At 42.4% G+C, this 22,233-nt stretch overlaps 3 protein-coding genes and 1 long non-coding RNA gene across 5 annotated transcripts; 2 read left to right on the top strand and 2 right to left on the bottom strand.

Annotated features, from left to right (window-relative positions):
• Window positions 1-216: 216 nt before the first annotated feature.
• Window positions 217-1,968, top strand: LOC148319252 (protein AMBP-like). The gene is made up of 5 exons (XM_088281448.1): window positions 217-365; window positions 427-569; window positions 797-873; window positions 1,137-1,256; window positions 1,786-1,968. The coding sequence occupies exons 1-5, from the start codon at window positions 267-269 to the stop codon at window positions 1,926-1,928; spliced, it is 582 nt and encodes a 193-aa protein (XP_088137574.1). The 5' UTR covers window positions 217-266; the 3' UTR covers window positions 1,929-1,968.
• Window positions 799-10,497, bottom strand: LOC148319250 (uncharacterized). Its single transcript, XR_015839760.1, has 3 exons — window positions 10,406-10,497; window positions 10,106-10,159; window positions 799-3,386 (listed from the first exon to the last, which is right to left on the bottom strand). It is a non-coding gene; the product is annotated as an uncharacterized LOC148319250 (long non-coding RNA).
• On the top strand, window positions 2,349-5,874 carry ambp (alpha-1-microglobulin/bikunin precursor). Of its 2 annotated transcripts, none has more exons than XM_088281447.1 (10): window positions 2,349-2,498; window positions 3,231-3,373; window positions 4,006-4,076; window positions 4,490-4,606; window positions 4,669-4,770; window positions 4,911-4,960; window positions 5,089-5,179; window positions 5,249-5,416; window positions 5,534-5,701; window positions 5,774-5,874. In XM_088281447.1, the coding sequence occupies exons 1-10, from the start codon at window positions 2,382-2,384 to the stop codon at window positions 5,797-5,799; spliced, it is 1,053 nt and encodes a 350-aa protein (XP_088137573.1). In that variant the 5' UTR covers window positions 2,349-2,381; the 3' UTR covers window positions 5,800-5,874. The 2 variants fall into 2 exon arrangements, with proteins under 2 accessions (XP_088137573.1, XP_088137572.1); XM_088281446.1 differs by having other exon boundaries at window positions 5,531-5,701.
• Window positions 10,498-16,074: 5,577 nt separating the features above from the next.
• On the bottom strand, window positions 16,075-20,289 carry nrarpa (NOTCH regulated ankyrin repeat protein a). The gene is made up of 3 exons (XM_088280573.1): window positions 19,921-20,289; window positions 19,125-19,264; window positions 16,075-18,996 (listed from the first exon to the last, which is right to left on the bottom strand). The coding sequence occupies exon 3, from the start codon at window positions 18,707-18,709 to the stop codon at window positions 18,371-18,373; it is 339 nt and encodes a 112-aa protein (XP_088136699.1). The 5' UTR covers window positions 18,710-18,996; window positions 19,125-19,264; window positions 19,921-20,289; the 3' UTR covers window positions 16,075-18,370.
• Between the last annotated feature and the right edge of the window lie 1,944 nt (window positions 20,290-22,233).

The following is a 22,233-nucleotide window of genomic DNA, read 5'->3' as shown; positions in this document are numbered from 1 at the left end:
GATGAACACATGGGCCAACTTTGTTCATGTGTTTTCATGTTGATCGTTCATAGCGCCTCTAGAAGTCGAAAGCTCATTCTTGTTAAAAGTTTAATACGGTGGCATTTTCAATTTCAGTCTAGTTCTTATTTATACAATCCCAAGCAGAGACATGCTGCGCAAACACAGACTTGCACAACGAACTTTGCCCGACAACCTACAAAAAAGTCAACAAAACAATCTTTGCGCTTGTGGGAAGCGACTAACCCTCCAACGCAGAAAGAAGGATGCCGGGAATTTGGAGTTTGGCGTTTCTGTTGCTCTTTGACTGGATCCTGCATGGAGAAAGTGGAATTGTCCCGCAGGAGAACTTTGACGTAGCCCAGGTGAGCACATCGCAAGTCCAACTTTGCTTGTTTTTAATGATGATTATGTGCTTCCTTGCAGTTTCTGGGGAAGTGGTACGAGGTGGCGCTTGTTTCGGATTGTCCTCATTATATGCAAAAAAAGAAGGGAAGTCCCGTCATTGTCATGATGGACCTCAAACTTGCTGAGCGGGGGAACGTCGCTGTGGTGGCCACATCTCCCAGGTGGGAAAACGTAGCCACCTTTTTATTTTATTATTAGTCGAAATATTCAAAAGGACAAACCACATTTTTTTTTAACAAAGGTGAAACAGCTTTACGGTTTAATCTTTTTGGGGGGGTGTGCAAGAAGAAAGCCTGGAAAATGAGTAGAGTAGCTCGGAACTTGTACTTTGCAATGACGGACTGATTATTTCTATCTGTAAAAGTCTCTACTTCTGCATTTTGCGTAGGAATGGTTCATGCAAAGCGACGTCCACTCAGTACGCTTTAACAGACAGCGCGGGAAAATTTTACTACTACGTCATAAGTAAGTGCCGTCATTTCAATCGCAATAACCAGAGCTGTGCAATGAATTGAAATTCAATGACGATTATTACACTCAAAGGAAATTGGTATAATCGTAAAAAAAACGATGAAAACGCGCCGTATATATTACATATAAAATGTTAAAAAAGTACTCATTTTACAATGTCGAATGCTATAATGAGTGCACTTTAATTTTTTTTTTTTTTCATAATGGAGCAAACCATAACTGCCCTTCCCACCGCATGAATGTTTTGTTCCGTTAAGGACTCAATGTGGATGTTGATGCATTCGTGGTCCGGACCGACTATAAGTGGTACGCCATGATGGGGCTGCTGAGCACGGAAAGAACATCGCAGAATAAGACCACCATCTTCAAACTTTACTGTGAGTTACGATAAAAAAAAAAATTGGTTTTCCTTTTTGTCTTTTTTTTTTTTTTCTTGAGCACATTAGGTTTTCAAGATAAGTTTGACCAATAAAAGCTTGCACAGTATGGATTTTAGCAAACGTAGTTTATAGCTAGGACATTTTAGGAAAAAAAAACAAAACATGTTGCTGAACCTAAACTTTAATTCATAAATATTACAAAACATATCAGAGATTATAATATTAGTATCATTATAATTATTATTATAAATAATATTATGAAACCCTGATATGCTAAAGAAACAACGCAAGGGCAGATTTGGCAAATCAGAAAATTTTTTTGAAATTTTTAGCGCCACATCCAATTTGATCAAATACACATTTGTTGACCAGTATAATTGCATGCAGAACATTTCAGTTGAGAACTGTCGACCATGTGGACCAATTTAACTCACTGTACGTATTTCTTTACAATATTTGATATTGAGTTGAATCGAGATGAAGATTTGTTTTCAAAGCATCCTGACTGTTATTGTATCTTTTTTAGCTCGATCTTTGGACGTTAGTCACGGCGTGCTGGACGACTTCAAGACGTTGGTCCGAACGCATGGAATGAGGGATGACATCATCATCATCGCAAATGAGAACAACGGGTCCAATCCGTGTTTCGGGAACTTGACTCAGAAATGAATACTGAATACTCAGAAATGTAACCATGTCACATTTTAAAGCTGTTTTTTTTTTTTTTTTGGGTTATTTCTTCCCACATAACATTGCCTCTCATCTCAAGGGAGCGAAAATGCTCCGGTATCCTGCTGCTGTCCTTTTTTGAAACTCGTAACATTGTCGTACATTTTATAGCAACATGGCCCAAATATTTGGCTAATTACAAACCCAAGTCTGAAAAAGCACCCCACACACACACAAGTTATTCATTAATCCCTCAAATAATCACGTATTGATTTGTCAATTTTGCCAGAATTCTGAAGTCCATCCGTGGATGAGTAACAGAACTTTGCTCTTTCACTTGTTTGTTTTTGTGTCGGGCCGAAGCGCACATATAACACGGGTCGACAGCCCGGCGGGCTTCATGCTGAGATTTCCGAGCACCGAGACGAACGAGCGCATTAAAAGAGTGCGATCATGCTCAAAGTTGTGTTTCTGACGTCTGCGCTCATCCTGGGATGGACCCGGACCAGTCAGGCTCTTGTTCTCCCAGAACCTTCGTATCCCACGCAGGAGAACTTTGACCTAACCAGAGTGAGTGGCACAGCTTTCTTAAAAGTTGCTCCGTTGACCAAAAAGTGAGGGAATCCACAGTAGATTGATTTTTTTTTTGTTTTGGAATGTTGTTGGGACAGTTGTTCATCCATTTTCTATAGCAGGGCTCCCCAACCAAAGGCTTGCGGACCGATACCGGGCCGCAAGGTACTTTGGACATGAAACCCGAAAGGAAGTAAAAACTTGCAGTACTTGGGGTTTATTTTAGCATTTGAGTCATAAAAATATTGGATTTTAAAAAGTAACCAACTTCTCTCCGTTACGTTGGACTCATGACGCATGTCAAGATGCTAATTGTCCTGAACGCATGACGCTAATATTAAACCCACAAGCTAGCTCAGTTAAAGAAAAATAAATAAATCACATACAAAGCCCGTTTGGCACGATACGAGGTTGATTTGAGTTTTTTTTTTTCTATTTTTGATCAATTTAGCTTATAGCTAATGAAAGCCCAACAATCACCAAGAAATATTAATATTACAACCAAAAATGTATTTGAATCTAAAAATTAGGTAGAAAGTGGCTTTCTGAAAAGTATTCAACCGTTTCATGAATTTACATCCTGCATGACAACATTGAAATATCGGGCCAAAATTAAATATCTTAATTATAACTCACCATTTTTTGTGTTCTCTCACTCATAATGTTTTATACCGGACTGAAATTGATACAGCTGCTAATGTGTAGAATTATCACGCATTTTCATACCAGTTTTTAGGGACTTGGCATGACGTCGCTGTGGCAAAGACGTGCCCAAACATGGAGCACCACAAAAAGGATTCCGCAATCGGGACGCTGGTGCTGCGGAGAGGAACCGCCGAGGACAAACTGGAGATGATCAGAACAGTCCTCAAGTCAGTAGCGTGACTGGAAAACACACACAAGGCAACCTAGAGTCAACTTTTTTTGCACAAAAACACACACAACCTGATGAACTTTTACGTATACAAAAAAAGAACACGTCCATCCGCACAACGAACAGCTTGCACTTCAACTGACATTCGTCTTTAAAGCGATATCACGCATTGACCTTGTTTTTACACACGATACATTATTTACACAAGATCTACGACTAAATAAAACACATGTGTAATGACCAAAACCACCAAAAATGTGAGAGACGATAAAAAAAAAGGGAGAGAGGATAGCTAGCTAACTCGCTACCTGGCTAGCAAGCTAGTTAGCTTGATTGAAAAAAAATAATAATTAAATCTCTACAGTATGTTGCCCAATAAAAATTATATAACAGATAGTTTTTAATTCTGAAAGCAGCAAAATTATCTTGTTTGATTTTCTATTTAAAAAATGATTTGGCGATTACTGTATTAAAATGAACATGTACCCACAATTTATTGATATTTTCCCCAGGAACAAGAGCAGCATTGCCACGCATTTGAAGAAAAGTTTCATAATTGTGCTCCTTCTCAAAACAACAAAAAACAGCGCATACACTCGTTTCGTATGATTTTTGCTCGTGTGTGTTCAGAGACGGGACCTGTAAGCAGAGAAGTGGAGACTACAACCTGACTACAACACCGGGACATTTTCGTTTTACAAGTATGTTCCTTTCTCAGCATAAACAACAAACGAGAGTGGGGAAACTTCATTTTTGTCATTTTGCAGGCGGAGGCTTTAGTTTAGTTTCCTGGATGCAAGAAAATAATGCGATTTAAATGGGAATTTAAAAAAAATTTTTTTTACAAATATTGTGGTTTTGCTACGATTTTGCCATTTTACCAAAAATAATCATTTTGAATCTGAAGAACGTTTCAAAAGCAAATTGGAGTTGGGACTTGGTTGCGCTGGCGAAATTTAAAAAAAATAAAAAAGCGGACTTGGCCCAATTTGTCAACATTGGAACGAAGCCGTGATCTTCCTTCATACATGATCTGAATGCAACTTTTTTTCTCTTGACTTGAGAGTTGTTGTCAGTGGCTGAAAAACGACTTTCCATTCGTGTGGTTGTGCAGAGTGGGACACTGAAGTGGACGCCTACGTGATGCACACCAACTACGAGGAATACGCGCTGATGATATCGCTCAAAGAGAGATCGGCGGGCCAAAGCAGCATCTCCGTGAAGCTTTACAGTGAGTGGCCGCTCGTCGTGCCGCAACGCCACGTTTGGCTTCTCCTCAACTGGATCCCGCAGGTCGGACCATGGACGTGAGGGACACGCTTCTGGATGACTTTAAAAGGCTGGCCCGAGAGCAAGGGCTCAACGACGACAACATCATCATTAAACTAAATAAAGGTATGGGCACGGCAATTTGCCTGGACGCGTTCCTAACGTTTGTTGCCGATCACAGCTGGTTTTGGGCACAAGTACCCCAAAGTCAGCCAAGATAGACAGCAGCTCAATTTTTCTTTTTTTACTTCTTTACTACATTATAGGCATCTGTGAACCTGAAGAGCAGTTGGAAGAACCCACGACTGTAATTGAGGTAAGTGACGTTATTGATAACGAAAATGCATTTCATTGCAAAATTCTTATTTCTGCTTGGAATGTGTTGTTGCCTAAGAGCTAAGAAAAGATCTGAGAATGTTTATAATGTTCATGTCTGAGACACAGCGGATGAAGAGGGACGTCGCACCAACGGTGGCGCTGGCACAAATGGAATTGGACGGTTCTGGTGATGACGCGCTCGTGTTCAACGGATCGGGTAAGAGTTGCAAAAAATAAATAAATACATAAAAAAAAAAAATCAAGACTCCTCAAAATGTCCCCTCAGAGGCGTGCAGTTTAGGTCCGGAAGCGGGGCCTTGTTTCGGCCTACACCAGCGCTACTTCTACAATTCCAGCGCTATGAGCTGCCAGATGTTCAAGTACGGAGGCTGTCTGGGCAACAAGAACAACTTCGAGAGCGAAAGGGAATGTCTGCAGAGGTGTCGTACGGAGGGTGAGCATGCACGTTGGCAAATTATGCCGGTGAAAAATGGACACCCCTCCCCTCTTTAATTTTTTTCAAGTATAAGTTGAAGTGTTGATATGAAGGCATGTGTTTCCTCCCCAGCAGCGGTGTGTCGTCTCCCCCTGACGGCTGTCGCATGCACAGGTGAGCCCCAAAACTGGTCCTTCGACTCCATGCTGGGCGAGTGCATGCCTTACAAAGCAAACTTCTGCCAGACAAACGGCAACAAGTTCTACAGCAAGTCCGAGTGTGACGAGTACTGCGGCGTCAAAGGTAAAAAATAAAAATAAAAATAAACACGCAACATTTCATTTGACTTTTGTTTTTTTTTTTCCTTTTAAACAGCTGCAATACTCCTAAATGAAGACTAAGGAAACATCCCACGCGCTTCCTAGTCAAAATATGGAGGACTTAAAATCCCATGAATAAATAAATACACCATGAAATGTTTTATGTAAATTTGTCATTAACTAATTCATTGTTTCATTCATCCATTAAATATGGAATTAAATAAAACAGAAATAAAACCTTGTCGGATTTCAAATGGGTGAGACGAAACTTCCGTCAATTAATGTGAATGACCAAAAGGGGGCGGCATTGCTCTGTTAACCAATTCCTTGTCAAGCGTTACAATTTCGTCACACATATCTTTGTATTCCAAACTTCACTGAGCCACTGCTTACATTTAACAGGAAAATCTCACCAAAATGATCAATCCTGACATGCTGGTCATCTCGTCTTGTGTTTTTCTCAAAGATTTCCAAAAGTGTGAAATTGGTTCAGGTCACACAAAAAGCTGTTATGTTGTTGTATGAATGGCAACATTCCTGCTCATTTCGGTAAGATACTGCCAACAATGTATAGTTGTTTTTTTTGTTTTTTTAATCATGAGAGTACTCGACAGTCCAAACCTATCTCAACATGCGGCGCATGATGAAGCACAAAAGAGGACAACAGAGACATCGCACTGTTGAGCAAGTCAAGTTGTCTAACAAGCAAGAACGGGAACGTTTCGACAATTTGTCCTCAGTTGCCAACACGCCATAATTGAGTGTTGTGAAAAGGAAAAGGTGACGGAACACAGAGGGAAACATGCCAACTTTTTGGAATGCGTTGCTGGAATCTTTAAATGTATTCAGTTGAGATTCACTCAACTCGGTTTTCATAGTCGTTTTACACAACGTCCCAACTTCAAATTGAAATTTGGAACGTGGGAACTTTTCCAAAGATGCATGGATTTCACTGCTATTATTTTGTTAATAAAGTAGTTTTGTTTTTGTTTTTTTTAAAAATAAAATCTCTCTGAAGGAGCCAAGCTTCCTGCGCTTGGTTCCCAGAGTTCCCTGCTTGTGCTGGTAGAATGCTGGGAATATCCGGAGAGGAAGGGGAAGTGACATCACGGCGCTGACCTTCCGCACGGCCCATATCACCTGGCGCTGCCTTGACCGCAACTATGGTGCACGCACGCGCACACACACACACATGAGCGAGAGTGACAGCTTATTGTGTGTAAGTTCCCACAGAGAGTAACAGGAAGTGATATCTTGAATTGGTCGCATGGAAACTTTTCAGTAGCGAACCACAACGCATGGTGCGTGACATTAGAATGTAGTAGCTTGATTTTATATATATTATTTGATTTGAATTTATGGCAACCTAAGTCATGTGTCCTTCCATCTCAACATATTGTATAACAACAAAAACACTTCCTTGCGTGTTTGAGGTGAAGTGGGTCAATTAATCGGAACCAAATATTAGACTGGACAGGTACTTAAAGGAGAGACATCATCGGCAAAATCATACGTGGAATAATTTGACAGTTTGTATAATACTACTACTAATTATTATCATTATTGTGATATTTACTGCCTTGATTAAATTAATGTGTTTAGGACTGACACGATTGTTTTTTATTCGATTATTCTACGATTAATTAAATAATCATATCAATCGTACCAAATTTGCATTAAAGTTTATCGATTAACCGTTGATTCATCAATTATTTTAAGAAATCAAATATGTATATAATATTAATAAATGATATTAGTCAATAATGCAGTTGGATAATAAATGTGCCCGGGATCAAATCAACTTAGTGTGCGATTTAAAGACGTCGCAGCCAAGAAAGCTGAGGGTTTTTTTTTTTTTGTTTTGTTTTTTGCACCCAATGAAAATTCGCATCACTTTGCTGCCTCGAGAAGAGTAGCTGACAAATAGAAGCCGCTCATGAATGAAGCTCCTTTCTCCCTTTTGTGTGCACGCCGTGTACGTATGCGACTCACGTACTTGCTGAACATGCTGAGCTCTGCACTATCTGCACCGCTCGCCGTTTTGTTGGCAACCTTCGGGTCACGTTCCGCGTCAATAAATTCCTACGTGTTTTTGACATCGTTGAAATAAAAAATAAATAAAACGAGCAACGCTTCACTTAAGGAAATGCCAAAAAATGCGAAAAAAAAAACATGCCACCTTGAACACATCACCACTAACGAGAAATGCTTTCCAACAACAACAATGGCGGCTAATGAAGGCGTCCTTCTTAAGGTGGCGGCGGCAAAGAAACGGAACACTCCAGCAAAGTGGAAGTGGAAGTTGCGAGTGCAATAAACAACCAGCAGGCACAATGCAAAGTAACCGAATACAATGCGATGTAAAATAATGCAACAAAAAAAAAATGTAACGTGACGCGACATGATGCAGTCAGACGAAACGTGTGCGACGTGTCGTAGCATGACAGAATGTAGCGCCGCATGATGTCACGCAAGACAACGTAATGACGTCGTGACATAATGTGAGCCAACGTAACATGCCATAAATCAATCGAACAGAACAAAAAACAACTTCACATAACTTGAACTTTTTGAACACGTTTTGCCGGTAGGTACCATGAAGCGCAACCGCGGTGGAAAGTGATGATCTTAACCACCTTGGACACAGCTGCCGCTAAGTAAGTTCCCTGACCGGGAGTCGAACCCTGGCTGCGGACGGCCACTAGACCACCATGGACTTGTAATACGGTTTAGATAATATCCAATAATAATAAAATTAAATTAAAACATTTCTAGAATCAAAATGACTCATTTTCACCGCAGCATCTCCACTTTAACCATCGCATTCAGCGTGAGCTCCTTCATCCCTCCAATGCCGCATCTTTTGCGCGTGCGCGTGCGCGTGTGTGTGTGTGCAGGGCGACTGGTGGGAGGACAATAGGCTGTAAGGGGGCTGGCTGAATAGCACCATTGAGTGTGCTCAGCCAAACAGAAAAGCATCTTCCATCTCACTTCAAACCTCACAGTTTCACTCTGTACAAGCAGCCCTTTATTCTCTATAATTACTCCCTGGCACACATGCGCGCGCGCAAACACACACACACACACACACACACACGTTTGTACAGTACACATTGCACACCTTTTCATTTACGAACATATCGTCGTTGTCCTGTGATTTTTTTTTTTTTATTTTCATGTTAACATAATGTCTGTCAAGCGGAAGTTGCATTCACATAAAAATAAGAAAAATGGAAAAAAAATGGACATAAGGGTTTTTGACAAGACGGTGAAGGTGTACAGGACAATTCTAAACTTGTGATTTTGTGGAAATGTTGTGTTCCAACATTAATTTGAAAAAAAAGTTATTTACTTTTGGTTGCACTTGATTACATGTTCTATTTTTCTTCCTAAAAAATATTCCGATGATATATCGTCGCTGTCCTGTAAAAAATATGTAAGTCCAATTTTGGACATAAAAATAAAATAAAATCACACTTTTTATGTAATCTCTTTTTTTCTCTTCTCTGTCATTTTTCTTTTGAAAGTTTTCAAAATGCAACCCATAAAATACATTCCTTTCTTTACTTTAACCTTTAATTTAAACAAACAAAAAGCCAAAGGGTCCCCCCAAAAAAAAGAAGAAAAAAAAACCCCAAAGGCTCAAAATGTTTGTCTTTCAAGGAATTTATGACAGCATGCAATTTCACGATAGGTCCGAAAGTTACAACGAGACAATAATTGTGCCAGTTTGAGCAAAAAAGAGAGAGTCGGTCGCAGTAAACTGATGAATGCCAGCATTTCCAAACAAAGCTTCCGTGGGCCGCGTTGTCTTTGCCACCCAGCAATGGGCGCAACAGATGTGCATCAATGTGTTAACAACCTAATTCACGGTAAGCCCCTTTGGACAAGAGGTATTATGCTAAGCAGGTTACGAGACGATGGCTGTGCGGGACGCAGCATCACCAGCAGGTTTGTCACCATCACACAAGCCCATTTAAAGTCGTTAGCCTACATCCAGCGCCATTGTGATAACTCACACACTGAATCATTGTGTCACTGCGTAATCCACGCGGGGGTGATTGGTGCTGCATGTCCACATGTGAGGACGTTAAAGTGTGCAGCAGCAGGGCCATTAACAAATTCATTATAAATAAAAGAGAAAACAATCCTTGATTCAAAATAATGCGCATGAAACCACAAAATATTTTAATTAATTGACGCCGCTTGCAAATATTCACAACTCAGTTAGGTCATCATACGTTAACTATTTAACTTGAAGCATCTTGAGCAGAAAAATCAAGCTTAATGGGAAAAACAATGCCAGCTAGTGGTCAAAATGAGAAAGCTCGCTGAGTGGAAGAGATATAGAACAATGGCAGAAATTTGACGTCGAAGAAAAACATACCTGCAGAAGACAATGCAGACACACACTTTGTCCTTAAGAAGGCACACCTGTTCCCTAAAAACGGAAAATCTTGTCAATCAAACGAATGCTTCCTTAGCGTTGGTCACGAAACAAAAAATAATTCGCGCCAATACGGCGTCACTGAAAACCAATAGTAAAACAACAATTCCGAGTAAAAATGACACAGCATACTTTGACATTGTAACTATTCCCCTTGTTTATATATAGAATTAACACAAAAGACTCGATTCTCAAAGGAAATAATGAAACACAGTAGCAGCTCTTAAAAACGCGACTTACCCTCGGCAATTGGGAGCGAAGACGGAAGTTGATACGGAAGCCCAACTGGTGTGACGAAAGCAATGTGCGCCCGATATGCAGGAAATGACGAGTTACACACGAATAACTAGGCAATGATATGAATTCAAAAACATTTTATTAATTCAAAAACATAAGTATGGAGAAAAATAATATATTAAGTCGATTTTTTTCACTGTTGCACACACACACACACATACACATATATATAAATATAAATATTAAATATAAATATATATATATATGTGTTTGTGTATATATGTATATATATGTATATGTATGTATATGTGTGTGTGTATATAATTTCAGATAATTTTGATCATAACTCAAATATTGACCAATTTAAGCCCCCCCCCTCCCTCAGCTTGCTTGCGACAGGCTTGTGTGCTGGAATGGCATGACATGCAAAGACAAAGGCAGCAAGCAGCAGGAGATGTGCATGTGTTTGTGTTTGTGTGTGTGTGCATGTCAGGGTTGGGGGTGAGAGGGGTTTAAGTTCCATATGGGCAACCCCACCCTCCCTTCCCTAACAAACAGGCAGATGTCAAATGGGACATGGCTCCCCTGATGGGGCGCAGGGTCACACTACACAGGCGAAATCACACAAGAGGAGAGAGTGAGCGAGGGATGCCTTCCTGCCAACAACCCCTCCCCTAACTGCCCCCTCCCCTCTTTAAAGCCCTCTAAAAGAGATGTACAAACACGGCTGACACGACGCTACATGCCAACACACGCTATGATGTGATCCAAGTTGAGCTTCATTCAATTTAAAACCTCATACAATTTAGTCACATTTCACTTCATTGTAATCAGATTGTTTTCCTCCAATTTTATTATTCCGTTTTCAGTTTTTATTTCATATCGATAAAAACGTGATACTGGAGACCACGATTTTTGTTGAGTTGGTCTGGCTGCTCTTTATTTTTGGGTGCAGATCACGGAGTTTTAGTCTGATTGATCGTACTGACCTATTGGGAGCCTCACACACCTCTCACCTCATCATAATCACAGCTGATTAGTGGAATTTTGTTAGAGGGACAATAAGGTCTTTTGTAAAAAAGAAAAAAAAAATTGACAGCAATTTTAGAATCAGCGTGCCAATTTCAGTTTTACTCAGCGTGAAAATCTAGCATAATTTTGGGGTCAAATGGTTCCCCACTGACCAGGTCTACAAAATGGCAATTTAATTTAATATTTTATACAAATGCACGAAAATCCTATCCAACACAATTGAACAGCCAGGGTTGCCACCCACATCGCTAAGAACCCGATAAACCCCCCCACCCCCCATGTGGTCCCGCCCACTGGCAGTGAGCCCAAGGGACGAGCGATCCACATTGGCTCTTCTGACTGCAGATCTCCAGAACTGGAGCAAGGTGACCTGCGTCTGGGCGAGGGAAAATGTTGCCTGGTTATTTTTATCATCATTGTTGATTCGGTGTCGTTCTTTGTCTGGTCTCACATCTCGGAGATGTTTGGGTTTAGAATTGTTTGTTTCTGCAATGCAAGTGGCACACATACTCCCAGAAACAATTTTTTGGAGTGTTTTACATTGGCAGCTCAAGTCTCTGAGCGTCCACATACAGAAGGAAGGAGCCGCTTTATTGGCCATGACCACTCCCAAAGCGGCGCAGCCCTCCTTCTCCCAGATTCTGGTCCGTGCTCGTCTCCGAAATGGTCCAACCCGCCTCCGCATCGAGATACAGATGGCAACTTTTTTGTCATAACATTCGGTTTTGCCTTATAAGAGTCTGTTTTTATTCTCATCATTTTATTTTGACTTGAATCTATTAATTCCAGCACTTTTTTTCCTTCAAAATATTAAGACCTGATTTTCACAATAATGCAACTTTATTCTTCTAAAATCTTTTGTCTAGTAATACAGACATTTTCTTTCGAACTTTAAAATATCTTGCTTGTAACATCACGACTATTTAGGACTCAAATTTATTTTGACTTCATTCTCATCACTTTATTGCTTGTTTCTCATTTTACTCTCTCGTTTGTTTTCGCGATGTCATTATTTTAACATCTTTCAACATTTTCTCTAAACATCACAACTTGGTCAACACAATATGACTCCATTCTCCATATTTTGCAGCATTTTGTTTTTTAAAGTCAGCATTACAATTGTTATCTCCTAATGCTACAACTTTTGTTTGCATGACAGGATTTTTCTTCTCAGTGCCGCATAAAAACTGATTTGAATGTTGGCTTTGAATACCTGCACACCGAAGTGTGTTGCAAGGCAACCCGAGGACAGGTGTGTGAGTGAGTGTGTGTGTCGGTATGGGGCACAGTCTAAAACAAAGCAAAAGCGCACACACACACACGCACGCGCGCGCACACACACACGCACACACCGATGAATGGCTGCGCCCGCGGGGCAGGAGTAGGGTTACTTTACATACTGAACTTACAGCTGCCTTTACCACTGGGGTATAAAATGGATTTGAATGAGAAAGAGGGGGAACAGAGGAGGCTAGGGAGGTGCGGGGGGCGAAAGGGGGTGTCGTGGGGGGGGGGCTCCCTTTGTGTAACAGGAGGTCTACTGCTGCTCTAGCATGGCTATGGAGATGGAGGGAGCGGGGTCACTCTCTCTGCTCCCCCATCTCCCCCCTTTTTACTCGGACACCCCCCCCCCCCCCATTGCACACCCAACCCCTCCCTCCTCATCCTCCCTCCAGCCGGGGCCTTCCTCCCTATTAGCATAGCAGCTGCCTGATGCAAGCTTGCAGGGTGGGGACTGGCCAGGTTGCTGTGTGCATATGTGTGAGAGGGGGTGGGGGGAGGAGGGGTCTGGGTGGTGGTGGTGGGGGGGGGGGTGACCAGTCAATGGCAGTCCGTCTGGCTGGTGAATAGCAGCTAAAGCAGGCCTCCACAGCCAAGACAATGGAGCAACCAGGGAGGGGGGGGACGGGGTCGGGGTGCACCGGGAGGGGAGATGGGGGGGGGGGTAAGAATGAGGCCCTGAATGGAGCGCCTTGTCACCAGCGCCGTGGAGAGGAGCACAGAATGAAGTGCGAGAATGAAAGAGGAGTTCAAAAAGGAGCGGAGGGGCGAGGGAGCGACCGTCCTGACCACCTGTCTCTCTCTCTCGCTCACTCTCTCTGTTTCTTACTCCCAGTCTTACACCCGAGCTAGTTGGGTGGGGGACCACAGACATGATTTTTTTTTTTGTGCAGAGAAAGTGCAACATCAGCAGGTTCATCATGATACACTGGGCACCGTCATCTCTGTGCTAATTAGAACCACTGATGTTGAACGTTGAGTTTTAATTGTGTTGTATTAAAGTGTAATAAAAAGTTAAGTCGCTTTGTGCTTTTCACGTTACATTTTTAATTGATGGTGAAGCAAAACAGACAAAAGCACGATGAATTCTGAAGTTCTCAGACATGCCAAAGCGGAGTCAAGTGTTGCTGTCGTGATAACCATCAGTGACTTTGAGGAAGTGGCGTGAAGGATCACGCAATCAAAGCCGGGTCTGAAGTTCACAACGAGGAACAGGCGCCGTTAGAAAATGAGGAATTGAGTGTTCATTTGCATGTTACACTTATCATGTGAGACGCTTCGAGCGCGGCGATGAATATTTTATGAGGGCGGCCCGACAATGCCGCTGAAGATTATCGCACACTTGTTTGCAGCTGCTGCAGCAGCATCCATCTCCTCGGTGGTGGGCTGCCAAGGCCAGCAACATTTTATTTATTTTTTTGAAATTTTTTTTTTAATTGCAAATAGTCCATTCGCTTCATTTTGTTACATTTCCCCTGGCCGCACCACTTCCGATGATGTAGGTGGGTGTTCGATTAATTTCTTTTTTTCGTCCAATCAGATTTCAGACTTTATGCGTTGTCATGGCAACGTAATCTGTGAAGGGCTTTCAGATTCAGTCTTATTTGTCTGGTTATTTGAGAAATTTTGGCTGTTTACTGTTCCAGATGATATACCGGAACCAGCAGCCGTGGGAGGCCAGCCAGCCAAGTTGCTGTTTGAACAATGGAAGTCCAGCTCAACAAAAACATCCTGCGCAAGTGAGAGAGAGCCGAGAGCCGAGCGGGCCGAGAAGCGAGCAGGCCCGCCTGCCCTGTGAGGACACGACAACTTTCCTGCATTTGTGTACCTGCGGCATCGCGACATGCAGGAGACACGCGGCGTGCATGTTCAAGGTTCAACTGCGGGTCAAGCAGCTTTAAAATAACTCAGGATGTCCTGCAATGTGCACGTCACACTTTCTTGGGCCATTTCGGGGAATTTTCAAGTCCTCTGGCGGCCTCGTCAATTTCAGGTGAAGAGAGAAGTACAGCTCAAATACAACCTTTGGATTTGTTGTTGGTTTCTTGCATTCTGGTTTTCGTCCCTCGTTGCACAAACTTGCACATTTGGCTTATTAAATTGTCCTCAGGTGTGAATGCTTGTTTGTTTATATGTGCCCTGCATTAGGCGGGCGTCCAAGCCAAGGGTGTATCTCGCCTCACCCACAACCTTAATGAGGACAAGCTATGAAGAAAAATGGATGGAATGGATTGACGTGTTTCCACTTCGGCTGCGGGAGAAAACTGATTTACTGTCAACAATGTCGAACAGAAAGTTCAGAGGCCACAAAGTTTGGCCAGACTCCCGACATCACGTTTGTATTCAAGTGTCAGACCACGCCCACTCCAGTTGCGCACCATGAACAGGTTCGACGTGTCGACGGATGTTTTGTCATCTTGTCTTTTTTTTTTTTTTTTTCCCACGGTCTTCCACATGTCACGGAATTTTTAACACTGAAGATTCATTGAAAAAAAAGAATGACGCTGCACGTCACACCCTCGGCTAAGTAGTTTATATTTTCAAGTCTAAACACATGTCCCTTTAGGATGACAAAACGAGGCACGATTTTGCAATTCCTGTTCGGTTAACGCTCCAAGTGGAAGGCAAGCCGACAAAATATCTGCTCGCTATTTGAGTGACGTTCTCATCTCATCTTCCACGACGTTGACCCTGCACAAGGTCGCGGGGGGGATGCAAATTTAAAATCGGATTGAAAATTGAAAACAAAAAAAAGGATAAAGTTTGAAAATCACTTTGACTACCCCGCTGAATGATTTCTGGATACGCCGTCGTTAAGCAGCAAATAATCGGAACAATCGAAGGTTTGATTAGTCGCAAACGCTTGATCGAGAGCACTTAGCGGGTAACATAAAACCATCGCTCCCAAAATACACGCAAGTGAGGGGAAGCCTGATTTGAGCGCAGCCGACCCACAATGCACCGGGCCTCTTTTATGCCAGCAGTGAAAGGATGAGGCCAGATGAATGACAAAAGCGAGAGAATGCCGATCGGGGCTGGTCCTGCTTGGTTGGAACACAAGGAGGGAGAAGAACGAAGCAAGTGCGCGTGTGTGCGTGTGTGTGTGGAGAGGAGGTTCACCAACTTTCTGTGGGAAATGCATGTATGATAATAGAAAAATGCTTACACTGAACGTTTGGACTTTAATGTTTTCTTTACTGGCTTGTACACAAACGTACAAAAATAATACAGCACTCATCTCAACATGACATCACGTCATCATCACAGTGTTACAAACATTCCAAAAAAAAAAAATTCAGAAAAAGGTAAATCAGCCGTTTCCTCTTGCTTAAAATTAAGCAAAAAAAAAAAACAAAAAAAATCTGAAACACAACTTGCTTCCCCCCCTCCCTCAAAAAAAGACAAACTCAGCACTTTTTTTCTTCACAAAAAAAGGAACACTTTCATCTCATGTACACCACTCCGACGGCTGGCTCATTACGTCATAAATGTTATGACTCCGATAAGCCTGACAACCACACAATCGTGCAATTTTTTAATCATGTTACAATGATCTTACCATCAAATGTATTATTCCCCTTTCAGAAAAAAACAGGAAGAGCGCACTTCAGAAAAGAAAGTGCCCCATGTTTTATCTTCACCAGCGCTATATATATATATATATATATATATATATATATATATATATATGTATATATCTCACCAGGATCATATATTTTTACAATAGTATTTTGCTGTTTGATTTTTTTTTTCTATTCAGAAAAGAAATCTTAAACGTTGGCCTCTAAAAAAAAAAAGCCAACCTCAACAGCAGTTCTCAGTGCAATATTGAAAGAAAACATAACAACAAAAGAAACATCAAGTTTAAGACAAGTGATGCATATTTCATGTGTTGCCTGATACCAATCCAATCGATTCCGTTTACTGACGCTTGTGGATTTTGTGTGCGCATGTGTGTGTTTTTGGGGCCTCATGAGAAGCATACACTTTCAAAGAACACACACGCTTTCCATGAAGTTGCTGCGAAGCCTTTGAAAAGAAAAAAAAATTAAGGATGACGAAATACGAGCAGCATTGATTCAAATGTTAGGCTGCCATGACTTTTTTTTTTTTTTTTTTTTTTTGCAGCAGGCAACTTTCAGGATTTTCATTGTGAGTCCCGCAATTGCCACATGTTGCCATTTTTAACGTGTGTGTGAGTGTGTGTGTGTGTGTGTGTGTTTTTTTAAAAAGTCAGTAGTAGTAACTCTTCCATCCAAAGCCAAGAGGCGCTCACGGCTCTGTGTATTTGTGCAATTCAAACTCCCTGCATTTAGAAGCCATTCCACTTGTTGCCTTGACTGAAAAAAAAAAAAAAAAAAAAAAAAAACATCCCCCAGACCCTCAAAAGGAGAGATTGCAGAAAGGCACACTGATGCTTAGCTTGTCTGAACTGGTTTGGTTGTAGTGTGAAACAAACTGTCCCAAAGGAGGATGCGGGATCTTTTTTGGGGGGGGAGTGGAAGGGGTTAAAAGCACACAACTTACTGGCATAAGCACAACATGAGAATACTTTAAAAGTCGAGGTAGCTGGCAAGAGGCAACCAATCCTGATGGGAGGAATGGGAGGAGGGGGGTGGGGGGCACACACAGAGGAGATACCTCCACATGGCGACACTTGTTTTTTTAAGCAGCTTGAGTCACCCTCTAACATTTAAAGATCATTTGTTCTCTTTTTTTTTTTCAATCAAAATGTACCTTCATAAATAGAACAAAAACGAAAAAAAAAAAAAACAGCCTGCTTTCACAGTAAGGATGTTAAAAGAATACTGAAATGAGTTTATAAAGTGATTCCAATTTGATTTTCATTTTTTTTTTTTTTTTAAATGAAGCAGCTGTTTTGTAAATTTTTTTTCTTTTCTTCTTTAAAGTAATAACACAATGACCGTTGGCAGACTGGCTTGAAAAGGTCGGACGCCAGCGTGGATGATGGCGAGTTGAATGTTTTGTGTCTCTCTTCAAACAACGACAGAAACAAAGTAAAGCTATGGTGTACAGTACTTCACAACCACAATGAAGCCATTTGTTGTTATAGCATGACGGTTAAACAAACAAAAGCAAATAATAAAATAAAAGAGCATGTCAGAGAGCCCTAATGCCGCTCTTTGCATTCAAAAGTCTTGCGTCTGCGTGTCGTCCCTTTCAAATATCCCAGCATCAAGTGCCGTAATTCAATTTGAATAAGTTAAAATTGTTGTTTTAGTGGACGATGATGAGCATGATTGAAGATGGGCTGATATGAACAACGGTTGGAACGCACCATCCATGCAAGACACATTCAAGAGGAAAGCTTTTCTGACAGGGGTGGGCAACCTACAGCTTGCGGAGCCTTTAGAGGCCAGCCAAGAGCATTTGAAGAATATCTAATAACGATCGGGAATTTATCATGGCGCCGGGAGGACTGATAGGATAAAATGTCCCCCACCCCTGCTTTAGTACCAACAAACCAAGTGTGTGTTATTGAAAGATTCCAATGCAGCCCAATTGATGTTTGGCACATGAACAAGACAGTGGAGTGGAGAGTTTAGTTGTTGCCATTACATTTTTTTTTTTGTTTTTACCTGACACACAGCAGAGAGAGAGGAGGAAGGCGGAAGGGAGGCTGGGAGTGAACGATCACCGGGCCCCGGAGGAGTACTTGGCCTTGGTGATGAGGTATAGCACAATGTCCTGGTGACCCCCAAAAGCGGCAATGTGCAGGGCGCTCCAGCCTTCCCGGTTGGCGAGCCGGATGTCCGCGCCGAACTTGACCAGCAGCTTGACCAGCTCCAGGTTGCCGTCGATGACGGACTGGTGCAGCGCCGTCTGGCCCTCGGGTCCGAACGAGTTGACGTTGAACTCGCAGTTCGTCATGTTCTGCAGCAGCGAGTGCAGCTCCTTGGTGTTGCCCTTCTTCACCGCCTCCTGGAAGACCCTCTGCGGGGCCGAGCATGTCGACACGTCCGCCTGGCTCATGGCTGAGTCGGGGGACAAGCGGGGGAGAAAGGGGTGGGGGGGCGCCCAGTAATTCCGTCTAAAAAAAAAACCTCTCGCGCTTGGCCACACTTGTTTGTATATCCCCAAAAAAGAGTGAAAACACACAGATCCTCAAGGTAGTTGATCCGGTGCGTTGCGTGGCGTGGCGCTGGTGGTGCGCGGTTCTGTACAGTTTCCCAGCAGCGGCAGATGATGTTAGAGAGGGACACCTCGGACCGCTCGCTCTCTTTGGTTCCCCCACGTCCACCATTCATGCGAGAGTCTGCCTGCAAAAGCGGGATACGAAAAAATCCAAACGAGATCAGACATGGGACCGCATTCCACCACTTCCGAACGCGTGCGCAAGCTTTTACGCACTGACATTCGGGATTCCGAATGGCGCTTTCTGTCTTACCTGCGGGACGGATGGGTCTGGAACGCCGAATAAAAGAAAAAACAAAAACAAAGAAACAAAAAAAAAAAGATAGAAATCCACCAGCGTGCGGTCCGCTCGGCTGCGTCCTCCGTGCGCTCTGGCTGCTTGGTGGCTGCGCTCTGGGGGAATATTTTACGCGTCCTTTATTTGCATGACAATACAAGGTAGGAGGGGTGGGGGTGGGGGGGACAAATGTGGAGGAATGGGTGGAAACCGAGCGACGTTATAGGCTGATGCCGGCTCTCGAAGTGGTGAGGCGGGAGGGAGAGGCGTGGTCTTCCCTGTCTGCCCCTCCCACACGCACACACGCACGCGCACACACAGTCATACTCTATCTTTCTATCTATCTATCTAGTTTTACCGTGAGAATATATAAATATTTACACCTACCGTGCAATAATAATAATAACTAGTCATGATGGGTATTTTCATAGAACCCTGCCAAAAAATGAACTCATACTCAATTTATAATGAAACATCTACCGATAATCTAGTCACCAATTTGATGATTTGATTTTTTTACCATGAAGCCCGATATAAAAAAAACCTGAGAAAATTACTGTACTGCCTTCTAAATCAATACGAATAAAAACATCCAACCAGGTGGAACGTTTATAACGCCAGCCATCACAGATTATAACTTTCCACGAAATCACGTGTCAATACAAATTAACAATCAGAACGCCAAATAAAAAGTAGTCAATTAATGAGATAGGAGTTTAAATGCGTGAAAAAATATTAATCTAATCGTAAAACAGGGTGCTGATATACTAACCTTCTCTCATGACCGATGAGGCGTTTAGGTGCTGTTGTATTCAGATAAATTTGCAATTTTGTCTAAATTCAAAATTCAAAAATAAACACCGAATTACTAAAGGATTCACCCACTTGTTCCACTCATAACGTTTATAGTCATTGAATGCTCAGGGGCGTATAGTCCAGTGCACACGAAACCTAGTGTGATGACAAAAAATGGGAAGCAAAAGGGACCACAAATGCCCCGCAAACGCAACCCGGAAGTCTGTGCCCATTTAGAACAACTGCCGCGCAGGAGATTAGAGTCGGCTTCTTAAATCATAAACTGCGGATATATTGCAGTTGTTTTGAAATGACTAGACTGTGTGGGACTTGACATAACAAAAGGGGCCGCTCTACTTCCTCTTTTTTTTTTTTTTTGCGAGTGAAAAGAGGTGACGCTGTGCGCGGATTGACACGCCGCTCGGCCACCCCCACCACCGTGGGAACCGGGTGCTTTCGCGCGTGCGTGCGTGTCTGTGCGTGTGACTGACGCCTTGAGTAAGAGGTGGTGAGAGAATATTGTTGAAGTGTAACAAACGTATGGATGGAGGAAATGAGTGCAAACCGCACAAGGTGTATGTGGGCCGTTTACTCCGTTTGTTTTGTGTTTCCCACACTCTCAACTGTACGTTTGGTGCACGTTTGGTGCTGCAGGTTTCAACCTCATTTGCCTGCTTTCTCAAAGGAAAAGGAACCTGCAAACATACGGATATAGAACTTAACTATAAGCATGATTAATGATGAAAATAAAAAACGGTTTTTAATGGGCTGCGCTCACTACTACAAAGGGGTTGCTTGGTGGTGCAAATTTTGTTTGCTGATATCCACGCGAGATGCTCACTTTTGCTTGGCACGTCGCATATATTTGTTCCTCCAGCAACAAATTAATTGCAAGTTGCATGGTCACGTTTTTAGCTAGAGCCCAAAAAGCATTGACAATGTAAAAAGAAACATACATTTTCAGATTTGCCATTCAAAACCCCCCAAAAGTTGCCAGTCAGAATTGATGTAAGTTTCTTACTTTGAGATAATGCCATAAAATAAATGTTTTTCTCCAGTGGTGCAGTGAGTGACCTCAATGTCCAAAAATATCCCCCAAAATTAATGGGTGGCTGCCACGCGTGAAATAAGGAAACGCAAATCCTGTCTGGTATCAACAAAAACAAAAAAACATTGTGAGGTCTCAATTCCAGTTGATCCCAAAGGTATTCCGATGGCGTTGAAGTCATCCAAGCATGAATTGAATGAGCTAAAATTAGCAATCAAATTCGCTTGGTATCAAACCTGAATGTGATTCATCAATGCATTTTTGTAGGTGCGTCTGCAGGTGTCGGTGAAATTCTTTACGTTTGTTCCCACAGCTGCAAACGTTCAAAAACAAAGCTCTGACTCACTTTAATCAACGTGGTGAGAATTTGACTCAAATCTTTTTATGTCATCTTCAGAAAACAGATGTGTATTCCTTCCTGCCGCCGTCGCTGACCTGCAAGCGTGCACACGTATTTGACTTCAAAAGTGGAATGCACGCATGTTTTTTTTTTCCGTCAATGGGATTTTGATCGACGTGTTTTGCTTATGTTTATGTGTGTGTTTTTCTCCCTCTCTCCTTGACTTGGTGAATGAAGGAGAACTTGCGGAAAATCAGGAACATCTGTCCACCATCAGAACTTTGGCTTCAGTGCGTCTGGACACTTGGAAAACATTTGTGCAGACCGCAGCAGCAAAATGTTTCAGCGTTTCTTCGGCTTAATTCTTAGGAATACTTCTGTGGGAAGCAGCCAAAAAGCAGATAAACATTACTTGGGGAAGTAACAAAAGAATGATTGGATTCAAACGGTTATTATCACATTATTGGGACTATTAAATCATCCATGAACTTTTACAATGATCACACAAGTCAGCTGCGGTTCTATTATTGGAGCCCTATCTCGATTCCATCGCAATGTGTTGATAAACAAGGCGTGCATTTTCCAGCGTGAAGACAAAAGAGCCCTCGAGGAGAGGTGACACGTTGTAAACGCACGGGCCGGACGGAGCGGGGCAACTCGCTGTGCAAGGCCGAGGTTTGGCGCCGAGAGGCGCGGGGAAAGGCAGGAGGGGGGTCCCGGGAGAGGGTGGAGACGGTATGCACGCATGCCGCCGAAACAGGAAAACCCGTAGAGGAAATGCATGTAAAAGTGTCATGTAAAAATGTCAACAAAAAAAAAAAAAAACTCACATTGCTAACAGTGACATTCTTGCAGAAAAAGCCTGATGAACCCACTCGTGTATGTGTGAGTGTGTGTGCGTG

This window comes from Idiotropiscis lumnitzeri, chromosome 18 (genome assembly GCF_059441095.1).
Source record: "Idiotropiscis lumnitzeri isolate Australia: NSW breed Sydney's pygmy pipehorse chromosome 18, RoL_Ilum_1.0, whole genome shotgun sequence".
In the NCBI taxonomy this organism is placed as follows: Eukaryota; Metazoa; Chordata; class Actinopteri; order Syngnathiformes; family Syngnathidae; genus Idiotropiscis; species Idiotropiscis lumnitzeri.
Note: the sequence above shows the minus strand (reverse complement) of the source record. Positions and strands in the feature narration are given on the sequence as shown.